The 20,366-nt window shown below is 31.8% G+C and overlaps 2 protein-coding genes across 7 annotated transcripts; one reads left to right on the top strand and one right to left on the bottom strand.

Moving 5' to 3' along the window:
- Positions 1 to 2,911: 2,911 nt before the first annotated feature.
- On the top strand, positions 2,912 to 9,227 carry LOC113850145. 3 transcript variants are annotated; one of them, XR_003502170.1, is made up of 4 exons: positions 2,958 to 3,932; positions 4,636 to 4,730; positions 8,299 to 8,387; positions 8,466 to 8,865. XR_003502170.1 is itself a non-coding variant. In XM_027480533.1 (3 exons), exons 1-2 carry the CDS (start codon positions 3,051 to 3,053, stop codon positions 4,690 to 4,692), a joined length of 939 nt encoding a protein of 312 aa, XP_027336334.1. In that variant the 5' UTR covers positions 2,912 to 3,050; the 3' UTR covers positions 4,693 to 4,730; positions 8,271 to 8,874. The 3 variants fall into 3 exon arrangements, 1 of the variants encoding a protein (XP_027336334.1); XM_027480533.1 differs by having other exon boundaries at positions 2,912 to 3,932; positions 8,271 to 8,874; XR_003502171.1 differs by lacking the exons at positions 8,299 to 8,387; positions 8,466 to 8,865 and adding an exon at positions 8,935 to 9,227 and having other exon boundaries at positions 2,935 to 4,730.
- Positions 9,228 to 11,608: 2,381 nt separating this feature from the next.
- LOC113850280 (putative disease resistance protein At4g11170) lies at positions 11,609 to 18,141 on the bottom strand. Of its 4 annotated transcripts, none has more exons than XM_027480750.1 (6): positions 17,972 to 18,141; positions 17,081 to 17,546; positions 15,597 to 16,379; positions 13,577 to 14,687; positions 13,154 to 13,474; positions 11,609 to 13,046 (listed from the first exon to the last, which is right to left on the bottom strand). In XM_027480750.1, exons 3-6 carry the CDS (start codon positions 16,256 to 16,258, stop codon positions 11,787 to 11,789), a joined length of 3,354 nt encoding a protein of 1,117 aa, XP_027336551.1. In that variant the 5' UTR covers positions 16,259 to 16,379; positions 17,081 to 17,546; positions 17,972 to 18,141; the 3' UTR covers positions 11,609 to 11,786. The 4 variants fall into 4 exon arrangements, with proteins under 4 accessions (XP_027336551.1, XP_027336553.1, XP_027336554.1 ...); XM_027480752.1 differs by lacking the exon at positions 17,972 to 18,141 and adding an exon at positions 17,711 to 17,809; XM_027480753.1 differs by lacking the exon at positions 17,972 to 18,141 and adding an exon at positions 17,721 to 17,767.
- Positions 18,142 to 20,366: the final 2,225 nt, after the last annotated feature.

Raw genomic sequence — 20,366 nt, 5'->3', positions numbered from 1 at the left:
CAAATATTATCAAATTTAATCGATTTAAAAAAAAAAATAGACAACACAAATTCAATATTTAAAATTTTATTGTTTCTACAAATATTATAAATTCTATTAATTTTAAAAAAAATATTTATCCTCTATTTTATTTTGTTTTTAAAAATCTACTACTTCTAAACATATCTTTAAAAAACAAGATATCATGAGAAAATGATAGAAAATAATGTTTTATTATAAAGAGAGTTAGTTATGGTAATTAATGTAACGATCATGAAAAATATAATTTAAGACGTATGATACTTATTATATGAAAACAAAGTATGTTTTGTAATTAAATGAATCTAAATTAATTTTAAACAGTAAATAAATTTATATTTTATGTCTAAATCTTGCATTTGAAACGTATTAAAGGTTAAAGGCCCTTCCTAGTTATGAAGAATGACAAGTAAAATTGTGAGTTAGACATAATACATGTTTATTTTAAATTTTGATAATTTATTTTATATTTAAACATGATTAAAATATATTAAAATAATCTTAATTATAAAATTTTAAATTAATACCTACAAAATACTTTTCAATGTAAAAAGAATTTCATAAAATTAATAATTTCAAAACTTTAAATTCATACCTAAAAAATAATTTTTGACCTTCAAAATTTGTTATTTAATTTATTCATATGATTGTATTGATAGTCATTTTTTATCTTTTCTAAATAAATATTGTATGTATCTTGTATCTAGGTAGTGATTTTAAAAAAATTTGCATTTATACACTGGTGCAATTTCAATTTATAGTTAAAAATAAATTTTAAATTAATAGAATATTGAAAGTTATTTTAGATCTTTAGGATTTTTTGCAAATCTTGTGTATAAAATTCATAATTTTTATAATTAAAACTTTGACATTCATTCTCACAATTTCAATTCATCATAAAAATTAACTTTTATATTGATAGATTGTTCAATATCATTTTAAATCTTCCCCATACCTTCCTTCTACATTGGTCACATCTCTTTTGCATAATTTTTACAAATTTTGCTTAAGCCATATTTTCCTTTTTTAAATGAAAGTTTCAAGAAAAAAAATGACTCACTAGATGAATATTGCTTAACCGGTCATTAATTCACTTAAACTACATAAGATATTTTAATATTCGTTTAAGTAAATAAAATCTGACTTAAGCAAAGATTGTGTATTATATTTTTGCTTAAGCGAAGTTATTATGATTTAAGAAAAATTGACTTGACTTAAGTTAAAAATAATGACTTAAGTGAATATTGACAATATGTTCATCACTGTATAAAGTTATCTTAAGCAAATATGACATAACTTAAGTGAAAATTATAAAAATTTTTTTTTTTGCATTTTTTTAACATTTAATCACATTTCTTTAGTCATTATTCTTATTCAGATCTAGCCAAGTTGTTTGTTTCAAAGAGAATTAAGATAATTATAAGATGTTTACAAATTAAATTGGTTTAATTTATAAATATCATAGTTCAAAGTATGATACTCCAAAAAGAGTATTGTTATTTAGGTTTTTAAATTTGTGAAACATGTTTCATGTTATTTGTGAATAAAAATAAGGAGAAATTGAAGAATGTCCTTACCACACTATTTCAAGCGAGTTTTACTTGATTCCATTTGATTGTTTATTTTAGTCTCTTTCAAACCTTTATTACTTAAATATTAACTACAATTGATGAACCTATTGAGTTAGTTGTTACAAATATAAAAGAAATGTTTAAACTGTCTTAAAGACAAAAATAAAAGTAATTAATATTGAAATTATATAGTTGAGTTTTGTGTAAAAAAGAAAAAAAATTTACTTTCGTAACTATTATAATTATGTTTTTAAAAAATTATATATTTTTTAAAAAATACTTTTATAAAACCTATTTTATATATTTAATACTTAAAAATCTTTAACCTGTAAAATTTATTAAGAATTAAATTATAAATATTATAACTTTTAAAACATGTTATAGTAAGTTAAGTTATTTATGAGTCATAGAGTATATTAACTCTCATTAGTCATCATCTACATTATTTATTTAAAAAAAAATTAAGAATAATTTTAAAAAATATTTTTAGTGTAGTTTTTAATAAAAAACTTTTAATGTTTTCATTGATTATTGAAATAAAACTTATTATGAAATATATTCATCTGATCTTATTTGATTGCAAATTAAAATTAGATATGTATATTTATTGTTTAAGTATTGAGAAGATACATAATATAATATTTATAGAAATGCTACAAAATAAAAACTAAAAGAGGAAAGAAATAACTAATTTAACTAATTCATGTAACAGGTAATCATAATTAACTAAATGACAGTTAATTAAATATTGTTATTATTTAATGAAAATAAATTGATTAAAAAATAATATAAAAATATCTAAACAACTACACTAAACTTTTGTTATATTGATCAAAGATGAAATTACTTTAACGAAAATTATTTGTTGACACTCATTTTGCGTAAAAAACGGGTGAACGACATAAAAGATGTAACTAATGATATAAAAATATAAAAAATATTTCATTAACGATGGTATAAATTTAAACCGAGTAAAAATTGGTGTCAAATGATATGTATATTTGTTTAAAAACATTTATTAAACAATTGTAACACACTCAGACAGAATGAAAGAAAATAAATAAATAAATATAATAATATATAAAATATTTTTTTACAGACAAATATATCTTGAATTAGATAAAAATATTAGGAGTGATAACATATTTTATATAATTAGTTTATTTTTAAAATACTTGAAATACTTGTCTTATAAATTAGATTTTAAAAATTATTTAAATTTATAAAAAAATTATCTATTATCTATTATCTATTATAAGAAGTATTTTTGTCTCAGTGGTATCTCTAATGTAATAAAGAAAGAAAAGTGAGAGACACGAAAGAAGCAAAGAGCAACTATAAATCAGAATTGAATTGTCTTTGCTGTGTCTCGAGAGATACACTCGTAAAGAAAAACAGTGAGACTGTGTTTGTAGCAGAAAGTTGCAGCAAATCTTTCTCTCTCTCTGTGTGTGCGCCACCATGGACGACCCACCGTTGCAAAAGATCGCCATTTCGGGGCCAACATTAGCCTCTCTCATCCAACGCTTCTCCACCGCGTCCTCCGCCGTTGACGGCCTCCTCTTCGGCCACGTCACCCACGTGACCCCCCTCACCCTCTCCGACGACACATCCACCGGCAACGCCGCCACCACCACCACCACCCTCCTCCTCGCCACCATCACCGGCTTCCTCTGCTCCCCCTCCTTCTACGACTCCTCCGGCACTGTCCTCCCCTCCTCCCTCGGCCACGACTCCTCCCTCCTCGGTTGGTTCTCCGCTCGGCCTCGCACCCCTCTCCGGCCCTCCATGCGCGAATTCTCCATCACTTCTTCTCTCTCCTCTCTCTCCCAATTCTCTTCCCAAATCCAAAACTCACCCCAACCCTCTCTTTTCACTCCTTCACTCTTCCTTCTCCTCGCTTCACCCCCTTTCGAACATTCCCCTCACGTGCCCTCTCACGTGCACACTCACGAGTACCGCGCTTACCACTTCCGAATCGGGGCTCAATCCTTCGAGCCCAAGTCGCTCGACGTTGTCAACATTGGGCCCGCGTTTCGCGGCCACTATGGCTCATTCAGCCCTAATTCGCCGTTCCCTGCTCTCGATTGTGAGCTTCAGGGATCGCCGATGGTTGATGATAGTGGTGATGTGAGGTTGAGCCGCATGAAGCAGGCGTCCAAGGATCAGAGAGAGCTTGATGGGTGTGTCGAGGGTTTTGAAGTTGGAAGGTTGAGTAGAATGATGGGTTATGAGGCTAGGAATTATACTGAGGGTTTGGAGGATTTGTACCAGAAAATGCTTGTTAAGATTGGGAATTTGACTAGCTTGGTGGAGAAGAGTTCTGCTAAGGTTCTCGAGCAGGTGATGATACTATAGTTGTTCTAGTTGTTAATGTTGAACAATTATATGTTAATTATGTAACGGGGTGATCGTGGTCAGAATGTTGTTGTAGTAGTGGTAGTAGACCAGTAACTAGTTGTTGTTGATGTTGAACAGTTATACGTTATATAACATGATGTTATGATTACTTTGTTGTAGTAGTAGTAGTAGCAGTGGTACTAGTAGTAGCATGGTAGTGGTTGTTATTGATAATGAGTTAATGTTGAACAATTGCATATTAGATTACATGATGGTTGGTATCAGAATGTAGTGGTTGTTAAAATGTGGGGGAATGGGAATAGTAATTGATTGAAAGTACTATTGGTTTTATTTTGGAATATTCTGTTACCAACTTGTAGGTTTTGTTCTCGCCAATTTAACATGCGAAGTTCAGTCACTTTACATTCGAGTGTCATCTTGATGAAACGTACTTATACAATATTGTCATGCAACCTGAACATTTGCAATTCTTCAGTGGTGTTGATGAACAATTTCTTGTTCAACAAAAATCACCATGAATGAATGTCACTCACTATCTGGAGGGAATTAGTTTGCTTGTTTTCTTTAACTGTGATGAGGGTTGAGAATTTGTAATTTGGAATTTTTTGTGCGCTTTATAGAAAGTTATTTAACTCTATGCAGTGGCTAATTCATGTTTGATTTTTCTTTTATCAACTTTGAACAGGAAAATCATAATAGGAAGTTGAAACACAAAATTTCAAGATCTGCTGCCTCGGAATAACTATATCAGGGCTGATGATCGTTTTTTTTTTTGTTGAGGTGAGTTTTGTTTTTAAATATTATTCTTTTAGTTTAAGGATTTTTCAATTTAAAGCAAACTTCTTGAATAAATAAGTAATTCATCTACCAAAGAAAAATAGAGCAGACCAATTATGCTGCACAAGTGGTTTATGTCTCAGTTCATACCTATTTTGCTATAGTAGGCAGCAGCTTTTACATTTCTAATTTTGCACAAGCAGAACTGCATTAACAAAATTAAAACGTTTCACTGTCATATGGATGGACCTTTCTGCTAGACCTCTAACTTTAAGGAATATTTCAACTTCTAGTGCAATTTCCTGAAATTTATTGGTGTGGACTTAGGACTTTAAGTTTTTAAACAATTTGAGTTCTGGGTCAGATAATTTGTTTCCTCTAGTATATAGAAAGATTGACACTTGAAGAAAAGAACCATTGCTATCTTGGACTTCACTCATATAACACTCATTAGTCGATACAGCACTTTGACATCTCCAAGCAGTAATCTTTGGATTATGAAATAAATAATTATGATAGTTAACACTTAATGATTTTGTAATGTTTTAATGCATGGGAAATATATCTCATATATATTTGGTATATGCTTTTGTACTTAAAAAAACTTACACATTTTTTTAATGACTATTTTTCAATATTGGTTTTGTTAACATGAGTTTTAAGGTTGATCTTATGCATCTAAAGTTAGCAAGTTTTAACTGAAAAAGAAAATATTTATTATACTTTTTTTTTTAATGTAGCAAATGCTTTATTTTTCCACTTTTAGTTGCTTAAAATTAGTCCTAAGGATTGATGTTAACATTTTTGTTTTAATATATATGTTTACACCTGTTGTCCTTATATTTTGAAATTTGTTGTCTGTGTGTTTAATACTGAGTCTTGTGCACAGGGTTTATGTCTATGCTTTATAAATGTTATGCTCTTTGCTGATTCATTTGCATTTACTCATCAAATCTCCAGTTGCAAATTGCTAGCAATGAAAGAACTCTGGTTCTAGGGACCAAGTCCAACTATCTTTTAGCAACTCAGTTTATTTGTCGCTTTGGCCATTGAAATCTTCCTTAGTTTTTGGTATCTTCCCCCCCTCTTTCTATAAAGATTTTAGGAGTTTGACTTTTATCATATACTTTGCCTCAGTAACAATAGGAGACTAAACATGTGATAAGAACCTTGGGAGAATCACATTATAAAAGCTAGTGGTTGTAGTTGAAGAGTTTAAAGCCTTATAAACTTCATACCGAAATCTGATACTTTCAATGTTAGGCTCAAGTTACCTTGCAATTGGATCCTAAATCTCACCACCCATTGCAGCCTTAGCACTCATGTAAACTGGCTGAGTACTAATTCCTTGACTAGTCTTCGATGAACAATGCAATGCTTATGCCACTTGTTTGCAGCTGAAAGAGAAAGACATTGTAGAAATCTTTGATGTTAATTGGTTAGAACTTTGAAAGAATTACACCACAAAAGAAAACTGTTGTAGTTGAAGAGCCAAAAGCTTTATAAACTCCACACTAGAATCCTATACTTTTAATTTGAGAGACGAGTATCATACCTTACAATAAGGCATGAATAATCACCTTTTTGTTGTTAAAATTGGAAATGAAAGCCAAATACATTTTCTTAAACCAATAGACTTGCAAGTTTTGCTAACTTAACATTACTTGGACACTTAACCAACACCTAAGTAAGGTATGAATCTTAACATGATAGGCTGCTCTAAAAATTAGAAAGATTTGCTTTTTAAAGAAATAATTAACTTTTAGAAAGTAACTTACAATGTAAAAATGGTAATGAAAAATTCTTGTCTTGGTTATACATGAAATGATTGAAGGTAAATGATATATCTAAAATTCATGTATTGGGACCTTTTTGTGAAGAAACAAAGTGATTACACATTAAAAACCAACATCAACTAAGTCTTATTCCACTTAGTAAGGTCAGCTATATGAATTATGCAATGTCATTGAATTTGGGCAAAAACTAAATTTTTAGAAATATTATTTATTATTAGATCTCTTTGTAATAATTTCATTTTTAAGTTCTTTTGGATTTTCTTTTACCTTTTTTTATTGAACTTAAAGTCATAGTATCCATTCTTTTCACTAGTGCTTCCAATGACTTTCTTTGCACAAAACTAAATTATCTTAAACAATTTTTGGTCATTTTTTTCATTATTTACTCCAATATTTTGGTATATACAAGTTTTTCTTATTCTATCTTTCTTCAAATAATCACTCATCTATCTTAACATTATCATTTTTATTAGTCTCACTTTTTTTTTGGATTATTCTTTTAAGGTTAGCATTTATTACCATATAAGATAACTAATTTATAGCAGTACATAAAATTTTTCTTTCATCTTGATAGGTACTTTATAGTCATAAATAACTTTTGATTTTTGCTAATCACCCAATTTATATTCTACGAGTAGTATTTTCATTTATTTTTTTTATCATTATGTAGAATTGATTCCAAGCACCTGAACTTGGAGACTTATGGTATAATATTATTTCTAATTTTAACTTCCAATATATGGATCTCATCTTATTTTTTTGTTAAAATTGCAATGCATATACTCTGTAGTTCAACTCAAGTGAAAATCCTTAGATTTCAATAGCTTCCTTCATAACTCAAGTTTAGAGTTCACCTCTTCTTTTGATTTCTCAACCAACATTCTGTTTTACACATTAAAATAATGGCTCTTAAAATAAAGAATCATGGTTTTCCCAATTCATAACTTAGATCTTATTTCATTTTCAATGCTTATGTTTAATTTCACATGCATGTGCACACGAACATGTTACCATGTTTCAGTGTCCTATATTTTGGACATTGCATGTGTCTAAATGTCTAGCTGTGTCAATGGTGACGATTTGTTTAGTGCTGATTTATGTGAGTAATCATATCCTAAATTCTTGATTAAACTTCAGTTACAACTCTTCTATTTGAAGGCGTTTTTCGCAGCTAGATCTTTCACGTGTGAATGAAATTTATATTCTTTAGTAGTAGATCTGCACTGCAACATACTTAAACTTATAATTAATACAATGGTACTTTTGTTTCATCATCATTATCATCTCTCTCTCTCTCTCCTCCCATGTTTTAACTATCAATTGCTATGGGAACTCCTGTGTTATAATATTATGGTATTGGTAAACATAAGGTTTTTTTTTTTTTTTTAATTGAAAACATAAATTAATGTGTTAACTGTTGAGAATAATTCAGTCTCACTTTGGCTTCTAATTGTCCAGTTTTAGAGGGCTTATTCTAGTAGTGATCTGTAGAACAACATGAAAAGTGCATGTTTGGTATAAAACAATAATATATAAAACTCTGTAAAATGTTTCATGTCTTGCAATAATGCTTTTGCTTATGGTGGTATATTGGTCAGATTACTTATGTCATGTAGCTTCACGAAACTCACTAATGTCATGGTTAGAGAAAGTAAATGTTCGACTTGTATGCATGCATTGCATTATTGCTGAGGTGGCATGATTAATAGTAAATGTTAACAATCTTATATTATGTGGCACAAAACAGTGAAGGTTAGCAATGGCCAATTTTGCAGCCTTCTGTGCCTGATCTGGATCATCAACAGTTTCTTTGGGAATCACTTATAAAATGATATGCCTGTTCAGACCTTTCAGTGGACGGGTGGTATGCGCAATCCAGCTATTGTAGATGTGTTTTACTTTTTGATGACCCTTAAATCTGAAGGAGGTAGTAATTGTGCAGGGCAGTTGAATGATGTGGTCCCCAATACAAGAACGATCTGATGTTTTTCTTAACCTACCCTGTGGCATATATTCGCTTCATACCTTCGTTTATACCTTTTTTGATTAGTACATTTTCTGTTTTAGTTGCTATGTCGTCTTCACAAGGTCACTTTACTAGAGAAACATGAAATCAACATGCGTTGCGGTATTGTTAAATCCATACAGCATTAGGGTGTTTCTGAAATGCCTAGCTTTGAAAACTTCCTTTAACGAGCAGGAATTCTGTTTAGGGCTAGGGCTTGCCATCCTTGCCTTGAACTTCGAGCTTGTAGCTCTATTGCACCTGCCTTTGTTTTAAATTAGTTGTTATTTCAACGCCTAAAATCCTAATTCTAAATCTAATATCAATAATGAGTAAGCTATTGGTTTATAATTTCGATTGGTTAGTAGTGGCTTTAGTTTTCTATCAGCTTAATTAATCTCTTCAGTCCTGTGTCCAGGTGCTTGCAGCACCTTTTATGTAACCGACAATCAATCAAAAGTCATCTTGCGTTCGTACAAACGTGATACGAAGAAAGAAACGCTGTTCACTCGTGCTTTACAAAGTTACTGAATGTCTAGATACGCATTAAATAAATGTGCGCTTGATCAGCAGAAGTTATGTGTGTAGTGTTAGGGAAAACAATGCACGTTTGATGTATGTGAATGAGCAGTCAAACATGCCCTCAGTGTGTATTAAAGAGTTTAAAGTCATGTGATTTAAGTTTTTTTTTTTAAACTTCAATAGCAAGTTGGTAATATTCAACATAAGTTTTTTAATTTAATATAAAAGTTAAAATTTATTAGGTTAACTTAAATATAATTTTAATTATATTCAAAAGTAATTAAATGTCAATTTTTATAATAAAAGCACGTTACAGGTAATTATCATTTGCATGGAAGGACCGAATAATGGTCCGTACCCACGTTTGAAATGTTATCACAATAGCTTTTATTACTTCTAGTTTCTGCCCAAAATTATGATATGAAGAGAAATTATTTATTTATATACTTTGTAGTAACTTTTTTATTTTTCTGAGTTATTATTATTATTATTATTATTATTATTAGGCTTAAATATGTTTTTATTTCTTATATTTTGCAAGATTTTAAAAATTGGTAAACGTAGAATGCTGGTCTAAAGAAAAACAGCCATATGTGATACGTCAACGTAGCCAATAAAACCCCAGCCCCATGAAGAATTATCATTTCTAATTAACTATATTCTGGCTGTGTATATGCTGATATCTGGCTAATTAACTATAAGTCATAGGATTTTCCAAGTCCAAGTAACCAATAACTTTGGCTAATTAAAATTGATTAAAATTAATGAAGGCATGTTAAGGACAAAAATTTGAAGGTTTTGGAAAGACTTCAAGAGTTAATTATAAGATTAAAGATACAGAGGATAAAAAAAAATCTAGAGAAAATAGTTATCCTATTATGTTTAGAAAACTTAAACTCTAATGGGTTCTATTTAAATTTAATTATTATATTTAGTTTAGTTGTTTTAATTTTGGTTATAACTTACTTTAAATTTTTATTTAACATAAAAATTTGTTATTTTATTTAATTTATTTAAATTTGAGCTTGTTAAGAAGCTCATTAGAGTTTGTGTTAGTGTTGATTTATGAATTCTATACTTAACTAAGTTTTTGTAAACATATTTTTAATTAATTTTAAATATAATTTGAGATTAAACATATTTGTGAGAGTGTGTGACTCTAAGTTCTCTAATATGTCAATTTTTTTAAGCTTATCAAAAGATTACTTGTTGCAATTATTTTTTCAATTTATCAATTTTGCGATTATAGTGTCATTTTTCATTCTTTTCGCTTTTATTATTATTATTTTTATTTTAATTCTTGTTTTTACCTTAATAATTTTATTTTTGTCATGTGCAATATTCAAAATTGTTTAATTTAACAATATTATCATAGTTTTCATAAAAAAAAATCATACAATTGAGTATGTTGATGTCAGTCTCCATCCTAAACAAAATCTCATCATTTTCCTCATCTCAGATTTAGCACAAGCAACAACATAGGGTGTCACAACTATCAAGATCAAAATGAAATAAATATATTCAAAATATTCCTGAAGTTAAAAACGGAGTGGTAGCCATCACAAACACATTTCGTCTACACACTAGTCAAAATATCCACATAAAGTAAACACGTAATTTTAAATTTGAAATCACTCTTTCTTTATGTTGCAATATGTCAGTTTATTCTAGTAAACACTTGCATGCCACTGATATTTCGTAAAAAAATCTCCTGTAATTAATGTTTTATTACAAGGTTGCTCAGAAAAAACAGCATTTCCAACCTTTCAACAGAAAAAAAAGCTTATTATAACCACCTAATCACACCTTCGTGAGCCCAACTACATAAAAGTTCAGAACAACAGATAAAATAGTTTTTCAATTTAGTAGACCTTTCATGATACCTATACCTCACCACATAGAAAAGTTGTATAAAGCATATATGGCATTATATTGAATATTTATTTCAAGAAAGAATTTCTTCATCGACGCCTACATCTTCTTGCCATTAGTTTGTGTAATCAAAAAATTATTTTTCATTTTCTTTGTGTTGAATGGGGTTGGATAAGCCAAGGTAGGGGAGCACTTGTTTTGCTGGCCAATTGTATACCCTTAATAAGTTATGAAGTGAAGAAACATAATAATGATAAGAGTTATTGTATGAATCAATATTAATCCAAGTTTTACTTACAACTGGTGTGCCCATGCTATGAATAAGAATACCTGAGCCAAAGGAAAGAGCAAATGCTTCAGCAATTCCATGGGTTTACAACATGTGTAAAAGAAGTTGATGTCGAAAGAACGAGCCCCTTGCTTTGGTATTTCCCTGCAAAATCTAGATAATACCAACATGAGACCATAACTAAGAATACACATTTCAAATGTTGACAAACAATATTAATTTGGTAGTTTTGTGAAAGTTCCCATATCATCACTTAGTCTGGGGTCATCTTCCTTGCTAATAAGTGCTTCGACCTGCATAACAGATCTTCCTTGATAGTTATGAGTATACTTGCATGATAGTATATCTTGAGCAATTGTAGCTTATAGTTGTATGTTTAAGCACATAGTAGGACCTTAATAAATTATTTGAACTTTTGTTGATAATTTGAATGTTGTTACCAACTCAATTATTGTTACATGAAAGAACAGATTTTTTTTCCAAATCGAAATCTTTACATCTTTAAGCACAAAAGGAAATACATAGAACGATGGAAGGGAAAACCCAACTCCATTTGTTAAGATAAATTGAGATATTTAATCAGTCAATTCCATTTGTTGAATGAAGTTGTTACATGCTGAGGTGGTTATTGGGCTGACCCCAAACCCTTTTAATTCCAACCAGTTTGGAGTTCTAGATTCCTTATAACTGCCTATACCTTTAAATGTGCTATCATATTTCGCACCCCTGCTTGTAGCCCATGCTGTGGCCTTGATTTTGAATTTGGACAGAGTTTTGGCTATGCTATTTAGGTAGCAAGAACATCTTCGGTCATACAACGCACACACATGATCCGATGTGATCGTCCTCAATGGCAGAGAAGTGTATATTTCAATACTGCCCTTGTTACCTTCATTCTCATCACTAATATTGATGTTAAGCTTCAATGTATGATCCTTTATGTCTAAGTCCTCGTCAATGATGAAGCAGAAAATGAAGCCCAACAGTGGAGAAGGTGAAGCAGAAGAAAGATCAACAATTACATGATCCTTCTCCATTGTCTTGTACACCAACCACTCTGGAATCCTGCTTCCTGGATACATGTACACAGCCTGATAGTAATGATAACTATGATTGTAAAAGCCATAATTTTTTATGTGATCATTATCTAAGACAGAGAAGTGTTGGTATGCAAATTTCATCAAGTTGATTTGCGCGTTTAACCCAATTGCTGTGAGAGACTGTTCATCCAATTTCAAGCAATTGCAGAACAGAACACTTTTCCTGTTTTCCTTGAACTGTTTAGCAGATGTTGAAGGGAACAATACAGTCTTTAGTGATATGCAATTACAAGCATTTATAGTTTCAAGGGATGGTGGAAGCTCTGGCAGAATTTGAAGCTTGAAACAACTACGTGCATCAAGATAGTGCAGTCTTGTGAGATTCTCAATGGATGAAGGCAAGCTCTTAATGCCACTGCCTTCTATAACAAGAATTTCAAGCTTGCTTTGACGTCCAAAAGACGAGGGCAATGAATTGACGCGAGTCCATGATAAATCTAGTAAATTCATATTCTCTGATGTCACTGAGAATTCTTGCAGGTTTTTGCAGTAGCGAAGACTGAGACAACTGAGGGAGCTTAAATGAGTGTCACCAGAAAGTTTGGTAAGGGAAGTGCAGTTGAATATTTTCAATTTCTCAAGCTTGTCCAGAGACAAAACAGATGGATGCACGCTACTCAGCTGATAACAACCACTGATATCCAGTAATTCTAGATTTATAGCTTTTGAAAAGTCTGGAAGCTCTTGGAGGAACTCACAACCATGAAGTTTAACTTCTTTTAAATTCACCAGATTCTGTAACAAAAGAAAAAATCACATGTGAGCTTAAGTTGTTGATTGTGCATTATTTGAATGAAGAGGAATATAAAACAGAAAGACACGTGTTAAGATGATATATTTACTTTCACTCCATGCCAAAGTTTTTCCACATGGCTATGTGACAAGTTTAAGATAGCAAGTTTCTCAGCAGAAAATTGCTCAGGCAAGGATTTCAAAGGATAACATATCCAACGGAGATATCTTAGTTGATTTGGCAAAGATTGAAGCCCTTGTGGAAAAAGATCCCTGGAGGGTGCATTATCGGTTCTATGAAAATCCAAAAATTTTTCATCATGAAAATCCAAAAATAGGAGTTTGCACATCTTAGCAAAAACATGAGGTCTTAAATTCAGGTTCTTCAATGTTGACAATCGCGTTGTTATGCTTCTATTGACCTCGCTGCCCTATCATCAAAGTAGAAGAGAGTTAAAACATTATAAACCTCATTTCCCCCCGAAAATTCAAATACTCATGAAAATATATTGTATTTAATTAAGAATTTTTACCTTGTCATTTTTTAAAACATCACCAATCTCATTAGGATCCCACAATCGACTGTGATTTCCTAGGCCATCACTAGATTCATGGCGAACAATTTCCCATGCCATTTCTCGGATAATATCATGCATAGATACCACACTATCTTCAGAAATAGTTATAAGAGCTTTGTCTTTGAGTCTTTCTAACCCAGCAGTCACTGAATTATCACTTTCACAATCTTTTAGTAAACTTTTTATGAAGTCCACTTTCAAATTGACTACACTGAAGAAACATGCAATATCTAAAAGAATCTTTTGCTCTTCGCGATCTAAGTCATCATAACTCAATCTCATTACACTGTGAACTTTCTTACTTGGAATTCTTTTAAGTTTGTCTAGCTGACTTTCCCAAACTTCCTTATCTTTTCCGCGAAGAAGATGACCCAAAACTTTGAGAACTAGAGGAATGCCTTTGGCATAATTGACCACCCTCTTTGATAGTTCATAATACTCCACTCCAAGATGATTTTGGTTAAAGGCTTTCAATTTGAAAAGATCAAGTGCATCATTGTTGCTCAATACCCTAACCTCATATACATCATCAACATTGTTAGCAATTAGCACTTGTTTATCTCTAGTTGTTACAATGATTCTACTACCTGATCCAAATTGATCATAATTTCCAATTATTTTTTCTAGTTGATCTGAATCATTCAAATCATCAAGAACAATAAGAACCTTCTTACGACCAATCCTTCTCTCGACATAAGTGGGCAATGCATTTGCCGTGTCAATTTTCACATCACTTGTTAAGAGTGTAGCAAAAAGTTTTGTCTTCACAGAAGTTATTCCATGTCTTTCTATTTCTTCCCTTACATTTGCCAAAAAACAACAACCTTCATATTCAAAATTTGTTCTGTTAAAGATTTCTTCTGCAATGGTTGTTTTACCTATACCACCCATACCCCAAATTCCAATCACACGAACATGTTTTGATTCTTCACGTAACAATGATTCTAAATGTACAATAGTTTTGTCAATTCCTATAAGTCCTTTGGAGTGCACTGGGTGCTTACCCATCCTTATCAGTTGAAGATCAATGGTTTTGACAATTTCTTGAAGTAGCTCGGCATCATTCCTACACAAGAGAGAGAGAGAGAGAGAGAGAGAGAGAGAGAGAGAGAGAGAGAGGGTAAATGTACAAAATTCAATGGCATTACTGTCATCGTACTTGATTGGAAGTTTATTCTGTGCATGTGTGGTAATAAGGACAAATACCAAAAGAAATAGGCCTTATTGAATATATCTTGATGACTTTGAAAAATTGCATAATTTCTGTGTATCGTTTAGAATTGAAATATATTTAATTGTAGGCTAAATTAATGTAAGTCCTTGAATTATTTAAAAATCGTAAAATAAATCTGTATATTTTAAAGTTTGTAATATGATTCCTGAACTTAGAAATCATTCTTAGTTAGGTTTAAGGGCTCGCATACCATCAAAGCTGTATAAAATATTTTCGATCTCTATGTAGAGAAAGTTATTTGAAAATTCTCAAATAGTTTAGAAGGGATTAGTCACTAGTTTAATTAATCACTAGGTCCCTAAACTATTTGGTAGTTTTCAAACAGGTACATGTACTTTAACAAGGATCAAGCATTTCCCCTAATTTTGATGAAATTGTAGCCCTTAGAACTAATTAAAAATGATTTACTTGTCTATGGATCTAATTGCAAACTTTTAAAGTATAAGAACATATTTAAAACTTCCCAATTATTCAGGGACTAGCAAATGAATTTAACCTTATCTGTAAAACTTAAGTACAATTTGGGACAACCAAGCATCAGTTGCTCAATCTAAATCCTATAGTTGTGCGATCGACTGAAATTTGTAGTAGTAATAGTTGGTCTCTTTTGGTTTTTAAGCAACCATGAATCCATGATTTATACCGAGCAACATTAACCCTTTGAGAATATGTATATAGCTATATAACAAATAAAAGGTAAGAAAATGTAGAGCTTTTATTGAAAAAAAAAAAAAAACTTACCGAAAAGCTGATGAATTAATTCCTGATAAGTTAGCAGATTTGTTCAAAGCACTTCTCCAAATATTCACCTTGGTTGAATTATAATATTTTTCCTGTTCAACAAGTGCATTTTCATAACTCCCTGTTTGATGTCTCACATTTGTGGGATCTACATTGTAAAAGACAGGTATTACAACTTGTCCATATTTCTCTTTACACTCAACAATTTTTTCAAGTTCTTCCAAACACCACCTCGAAGAAGCATAGTCCTTTGAAAATATGATTAGAGAAATGGATGATCTTTCAATTGCTCCAAGAAGTGATGATGATATTTCATCTCCTCTTTCAAGCTTATCATCTACAAAGGCATGTAATTGCTTTCTAGGAAAAGCCTCAATCAAATGGCTAAGAAAACCTTGACGTATGTCCTTGCCTCTAAAGCTAACAAAAACATCATAGACCGTTGCTTTAAATTTTGGTTCTGGTTGTGGTTGCAATTGTGTTGCAATTGTTGAATTTGTGGAAAATTGCACGCATATAGGGAAGCAATTGCGGGCACTCTGTGGTTGTGAAGACCTTCCAAACCCTAATATTGTAGGTCTGCAATTGCTGGCACAATTTGGTTGTGAAGACCTTACAAACTGCAATCTTGCAGTTGCAGAATGTAATTTAAAACTATACATCGTACTTTATTTGGTAAAGTTCCAAAAGAAGTATCAATATGCCACAGGATAAGAACAAGTACGTTCTGGATCTTCCCTTGTCTTAATACTTGAATATGAAAATAAGGGAGCCACAAGAAAACTGGAGAGGGAGAAAGTAAAAGAGTAATAAAATTAGTGTGTGTTTAGATGAATTAATTATAAATGCATGTTTGTTTTAATGCTACCAATTATAGTTTCTATATTAAGATGATCTTTAAGCATATTCAAAAGCAGTTCTAAACATTGTGTTAATGCCCAAGCTATAAATCACAATCTATGTTGCATAGATACAGGTACCGGCGTTTTTTAAAAAACTAAAGTACGGGTACGTCGAATAAAAAAATATAAAAAATTATATATAAAATAAAAGCACACAAATTTTAACATATTATATATTATATAACACAAAAGAGATATATATTTGTCCATAAAAATAATAAAACATCTTACAGGATAAATTACAATACTTAAATTGTTCAACATATAGCTATTAATGTCTCATTTCTTTCCATAAATGAGATTTCATTCTAAAATAAGGACCCTTGCATTTTCTCTACTATCCTTTTTACTTTGTAGCAAAGTTACATAATTTCAAAGAGGATTTTCACCCTCAACTGATCATGTGAAAAATTTACTGTTTAAGGATATCCTAGAACCACTATCAGACTATGTTACTAGAATATTGTGATTGCATCTGTTACAAAATAAATTAATAAACTTGTATCACTAATTTATTTTAATTCAGATCCAGATTAGTGCTCCTACAATTCACATGAGATTAATCACATATTTGAAATTTACCTTAGAGCAGAGATGGAGAGTAGAGATAGAGAGCAAAGATGAATCACAGCTGAGGATGGAAGTGATGTGTGGGAGGTTGGAAGGCTGGATGGAGTTTTGCGTAGGTTGGAGTGGAGGCTGAATGGAGTGGTGTGTGCAGGTTGGAAGGGGTTTGGACGCTGGACACCGCTACTGCTACTGGACGCTGGATGTCGAACGCTGGACGCTGCCGCCGCTGCTGGAAGCCGCCGCCGCTGCTGGACGCTGCCCTGGATGTCGCCGCCGTTGCTGGGTGCTAGACGCCGAACGTTGGCCGCTGCAGCTGCAGCTACTGGATGCGTTGGCTGCTGTACGCTGGACGCTAGATTGAATAGTTGCTGCAGGTTGAGGATGACAGAGGTGCTTGAGGTTGGAAGATTGATGGAGGACGGGAGGAGTTTTGCAGAAGTTGGGAAGCACGGTTTGGAGGCTGAAAGTGGAGGGTAAACTGCAAAAATTGGGAGAAAGTCAGGTTGATTTTAGGCCCAAAATAAAACCTATCCTTCACTGGTTTTGGCAAAAAATTTTCCCTTTTCTATACCCATTAACGTACTCCACATATCCACCAACATACCCGTTTTTTTTTGTTTGCAAAATTTGTTGGGTACATACCAGTACGTACCGGTACTCTGGCAAGAATGGAGTACTCGTGCTTCAGAGATCACAATCAATTGAAGTACTCTTGTACTTCAAATTATTTATCTTTGTTTATCCAAAAAGAGATTATAAAATCTGTGCTGTAAGTAAGCGAGCAAATTTTCAACTTGGTCAGATCTTATGTTATTTTAATTCTTCATTTCCTTATTCTGAACCTTATCTATGGACAGAAATGAATGACTAATGAATATCATTGTAAAGCAATTAATTACTGACCTCCAATGATTTTACCGATTTGAAGCTTTGGCTGGTTAGGGATCAGAGTCATCTTCAACTCTTGCTCATGTATGTTGGGGCAACATCATAGTTATTTGACCAGTTGATAGAAATAAAAGCAATCTCATTTGACATTACAGTCTAAAAGTGTGAACTCAACTCACATTCACACTTAACCACCGAGCATACGGTTTATATATATTATATTATATTAATATTTAACTAATATTAACTTGACCTCTGTATAAATATAAAATAATGACAGCAAGTGCATAATCAAAGGAAATGTGAATACCCCAAGCACTATATGGCGTGGAATCATTTGCGAATCATGTGAAATGTAGTTTCCTAGTGTGAAAGACGGAATGTACATTGAAATAAAAATTCGATTCGGTAGAATTGTAATTTCTGGTGGTTAGAAAACTTGTCAATATTTGGCCTTTTATTTCTCCATTGCATTGCTAGATTTTAATCTCTCCATTAAAACATTTTTATATTTCGTGTGTTGGAGCAGGTGCCCAATGACCCTTTGCCTTTAAGACTAACTCTTGAAATAAAATTAGAATTAGTCGTAATTAGACTCGATGATATTGAAAGGAAAACAAAATTGATATTTCCAAGAAACTATGGGCTCATATGCATATTATAAACATAAAGCACATCAAGTTGCAAGAATTTTCTATTTCCTTTTTGTCTCATTCAAAATAAACATTTGTTACATTTCCAAGACTTCCACGGATTTGGTATTCCTTACAATAACACCATCTATCTTCTAAAACTCGTCTTATAGGAGGAGACTAGGAGAGTGCATACAACATATATTTACATAAATATTTATACCAAAACTGAAACACTTATACGTGTCTCCTGACACACACATTCCCAAAAAGAACAAAAAACAAGGCAAAAACTTGGGTTTGTTGCAGCATGCAAGCCATCCAATAGAATTATTCCCTCTCATTTTGTCCTCTAGGTAGTTGTACCTATTCTAAAATTTTACTGTTGTCCTTATTGATCTTCTGGAGGATGGGCACCAATCTCCAATTGTTAGAGCTTTTACATGCTTTATGTCCAGCAAGAGAGTAGAGAGAGAAAAAAAAAATAGTGAGTGGGATATCTAGCAAAATCTGCTCTGTGAATGTTTCAATATATTTGTGGATATATAAATTTGAAAATTATATAAGGACAAATGCTTGAAAACAGAAAGGAGACAACTAGTGAAGAGTTGTTAGGTTGCAAATAGATTTGTTAATGTGTTTTAATGTTATCCTAACAAATACATAGATAAATTTAAGATTGCAGAAAGTGGTGATACTGGAGTAGAAAGTTATACATCAAAAGAAGGAGTCTCTTGCTTTGGTATTTCTCTGAAAACTCTTGATAATACCAACATGAGACCATAACTCTAAGAATATACATCTCAAATGTTGACAAACAATAATAATGTGATAGTTTCGTGAAAAAATACATCATCATGATTATGAGTATGATTGAATAATAGTATATCTGGAGAATTTGTTGCTTATAACATGTTTAAGCTCTTAGTAGGACCATAATAAATTATGAGAACTTATGTTGATAATTTGAATGTTGTAACAAATTTTAGTTCTTATTACATGGAAGAATAGAGCTTTTTCCAAATCAAAATCTTCATCATTGAGCACAAAAGGAAATACATAGAAAGATGGAAAGCACAACTCAGCACCCCCTTTATCAAACGAAATTGAGATATTTAGTCAGGCAATTTCATTTGTTGAATGAAGTTGTTACATGATTAGGTATTTATTGGGCTGACCCCAAACCCTTTTAACTCCAACCACTTAGGACACATAACTTCTATATACCTGCTTATGTCTTTATTAAGCATGTCATCTTTCATAAACCAGCTTGTAGCCCATACTGTGCGCTTTATTTGAAACTTTGGAATACTTTTCGCCTTGTTATTGAGGTAGCAAGAACATCTTTTGTCGTACACCACACACAAATGATCTGACACAATATCCTGGGAAGGCAGAAAAATGTCTATTTCGATATTTCCCTCATTGCTTTCATTCTCACCATCACTAGTAGTGATTTTAAGCTTCAATGTATGATCCTTTATCTCTTTGTCCTTGTCAATGATAAAGCAGAAAATGAAGCCAAACAGAGAAGGAGGAGCAGAAGAGAGATCAATTATTATATAATCCTCCTTCATTGTCTTGTATGCCAACCACTCAGGAATGCTGCTCCCTGGATACATATATACTGGGTGATTATAATTATAACTATAATTGTAGTTGTCATAATTTTCAATCTGATCATTTTCTAAGACAGATAAATGTTGGTATGCAAATTTCATCAAGTTGATTTGCGCATTTAATCCAATAGCTGAGAGAGACTATTCGTCCAATTTCAA

Source organism: Abrus precatorius, unplaced genomic scaffold (assembly GCF_003935025.1).
Source record: "Abrus precatorius isolate BTA unplaced genomic scaffold, Abrus_2018 Scaffold9, whole genome shotgun sequence".
NCBI lineage: Eukaryota > Viridiplantae > Streptophyta > Magnoliopsida > Fabales > Fabaceae > Abrus > Abrus precatorius.
Note: the sequence above shows the minus strand (reverse complement) of the source record. Positions and strands in the feature narration are given on the sequence as shown.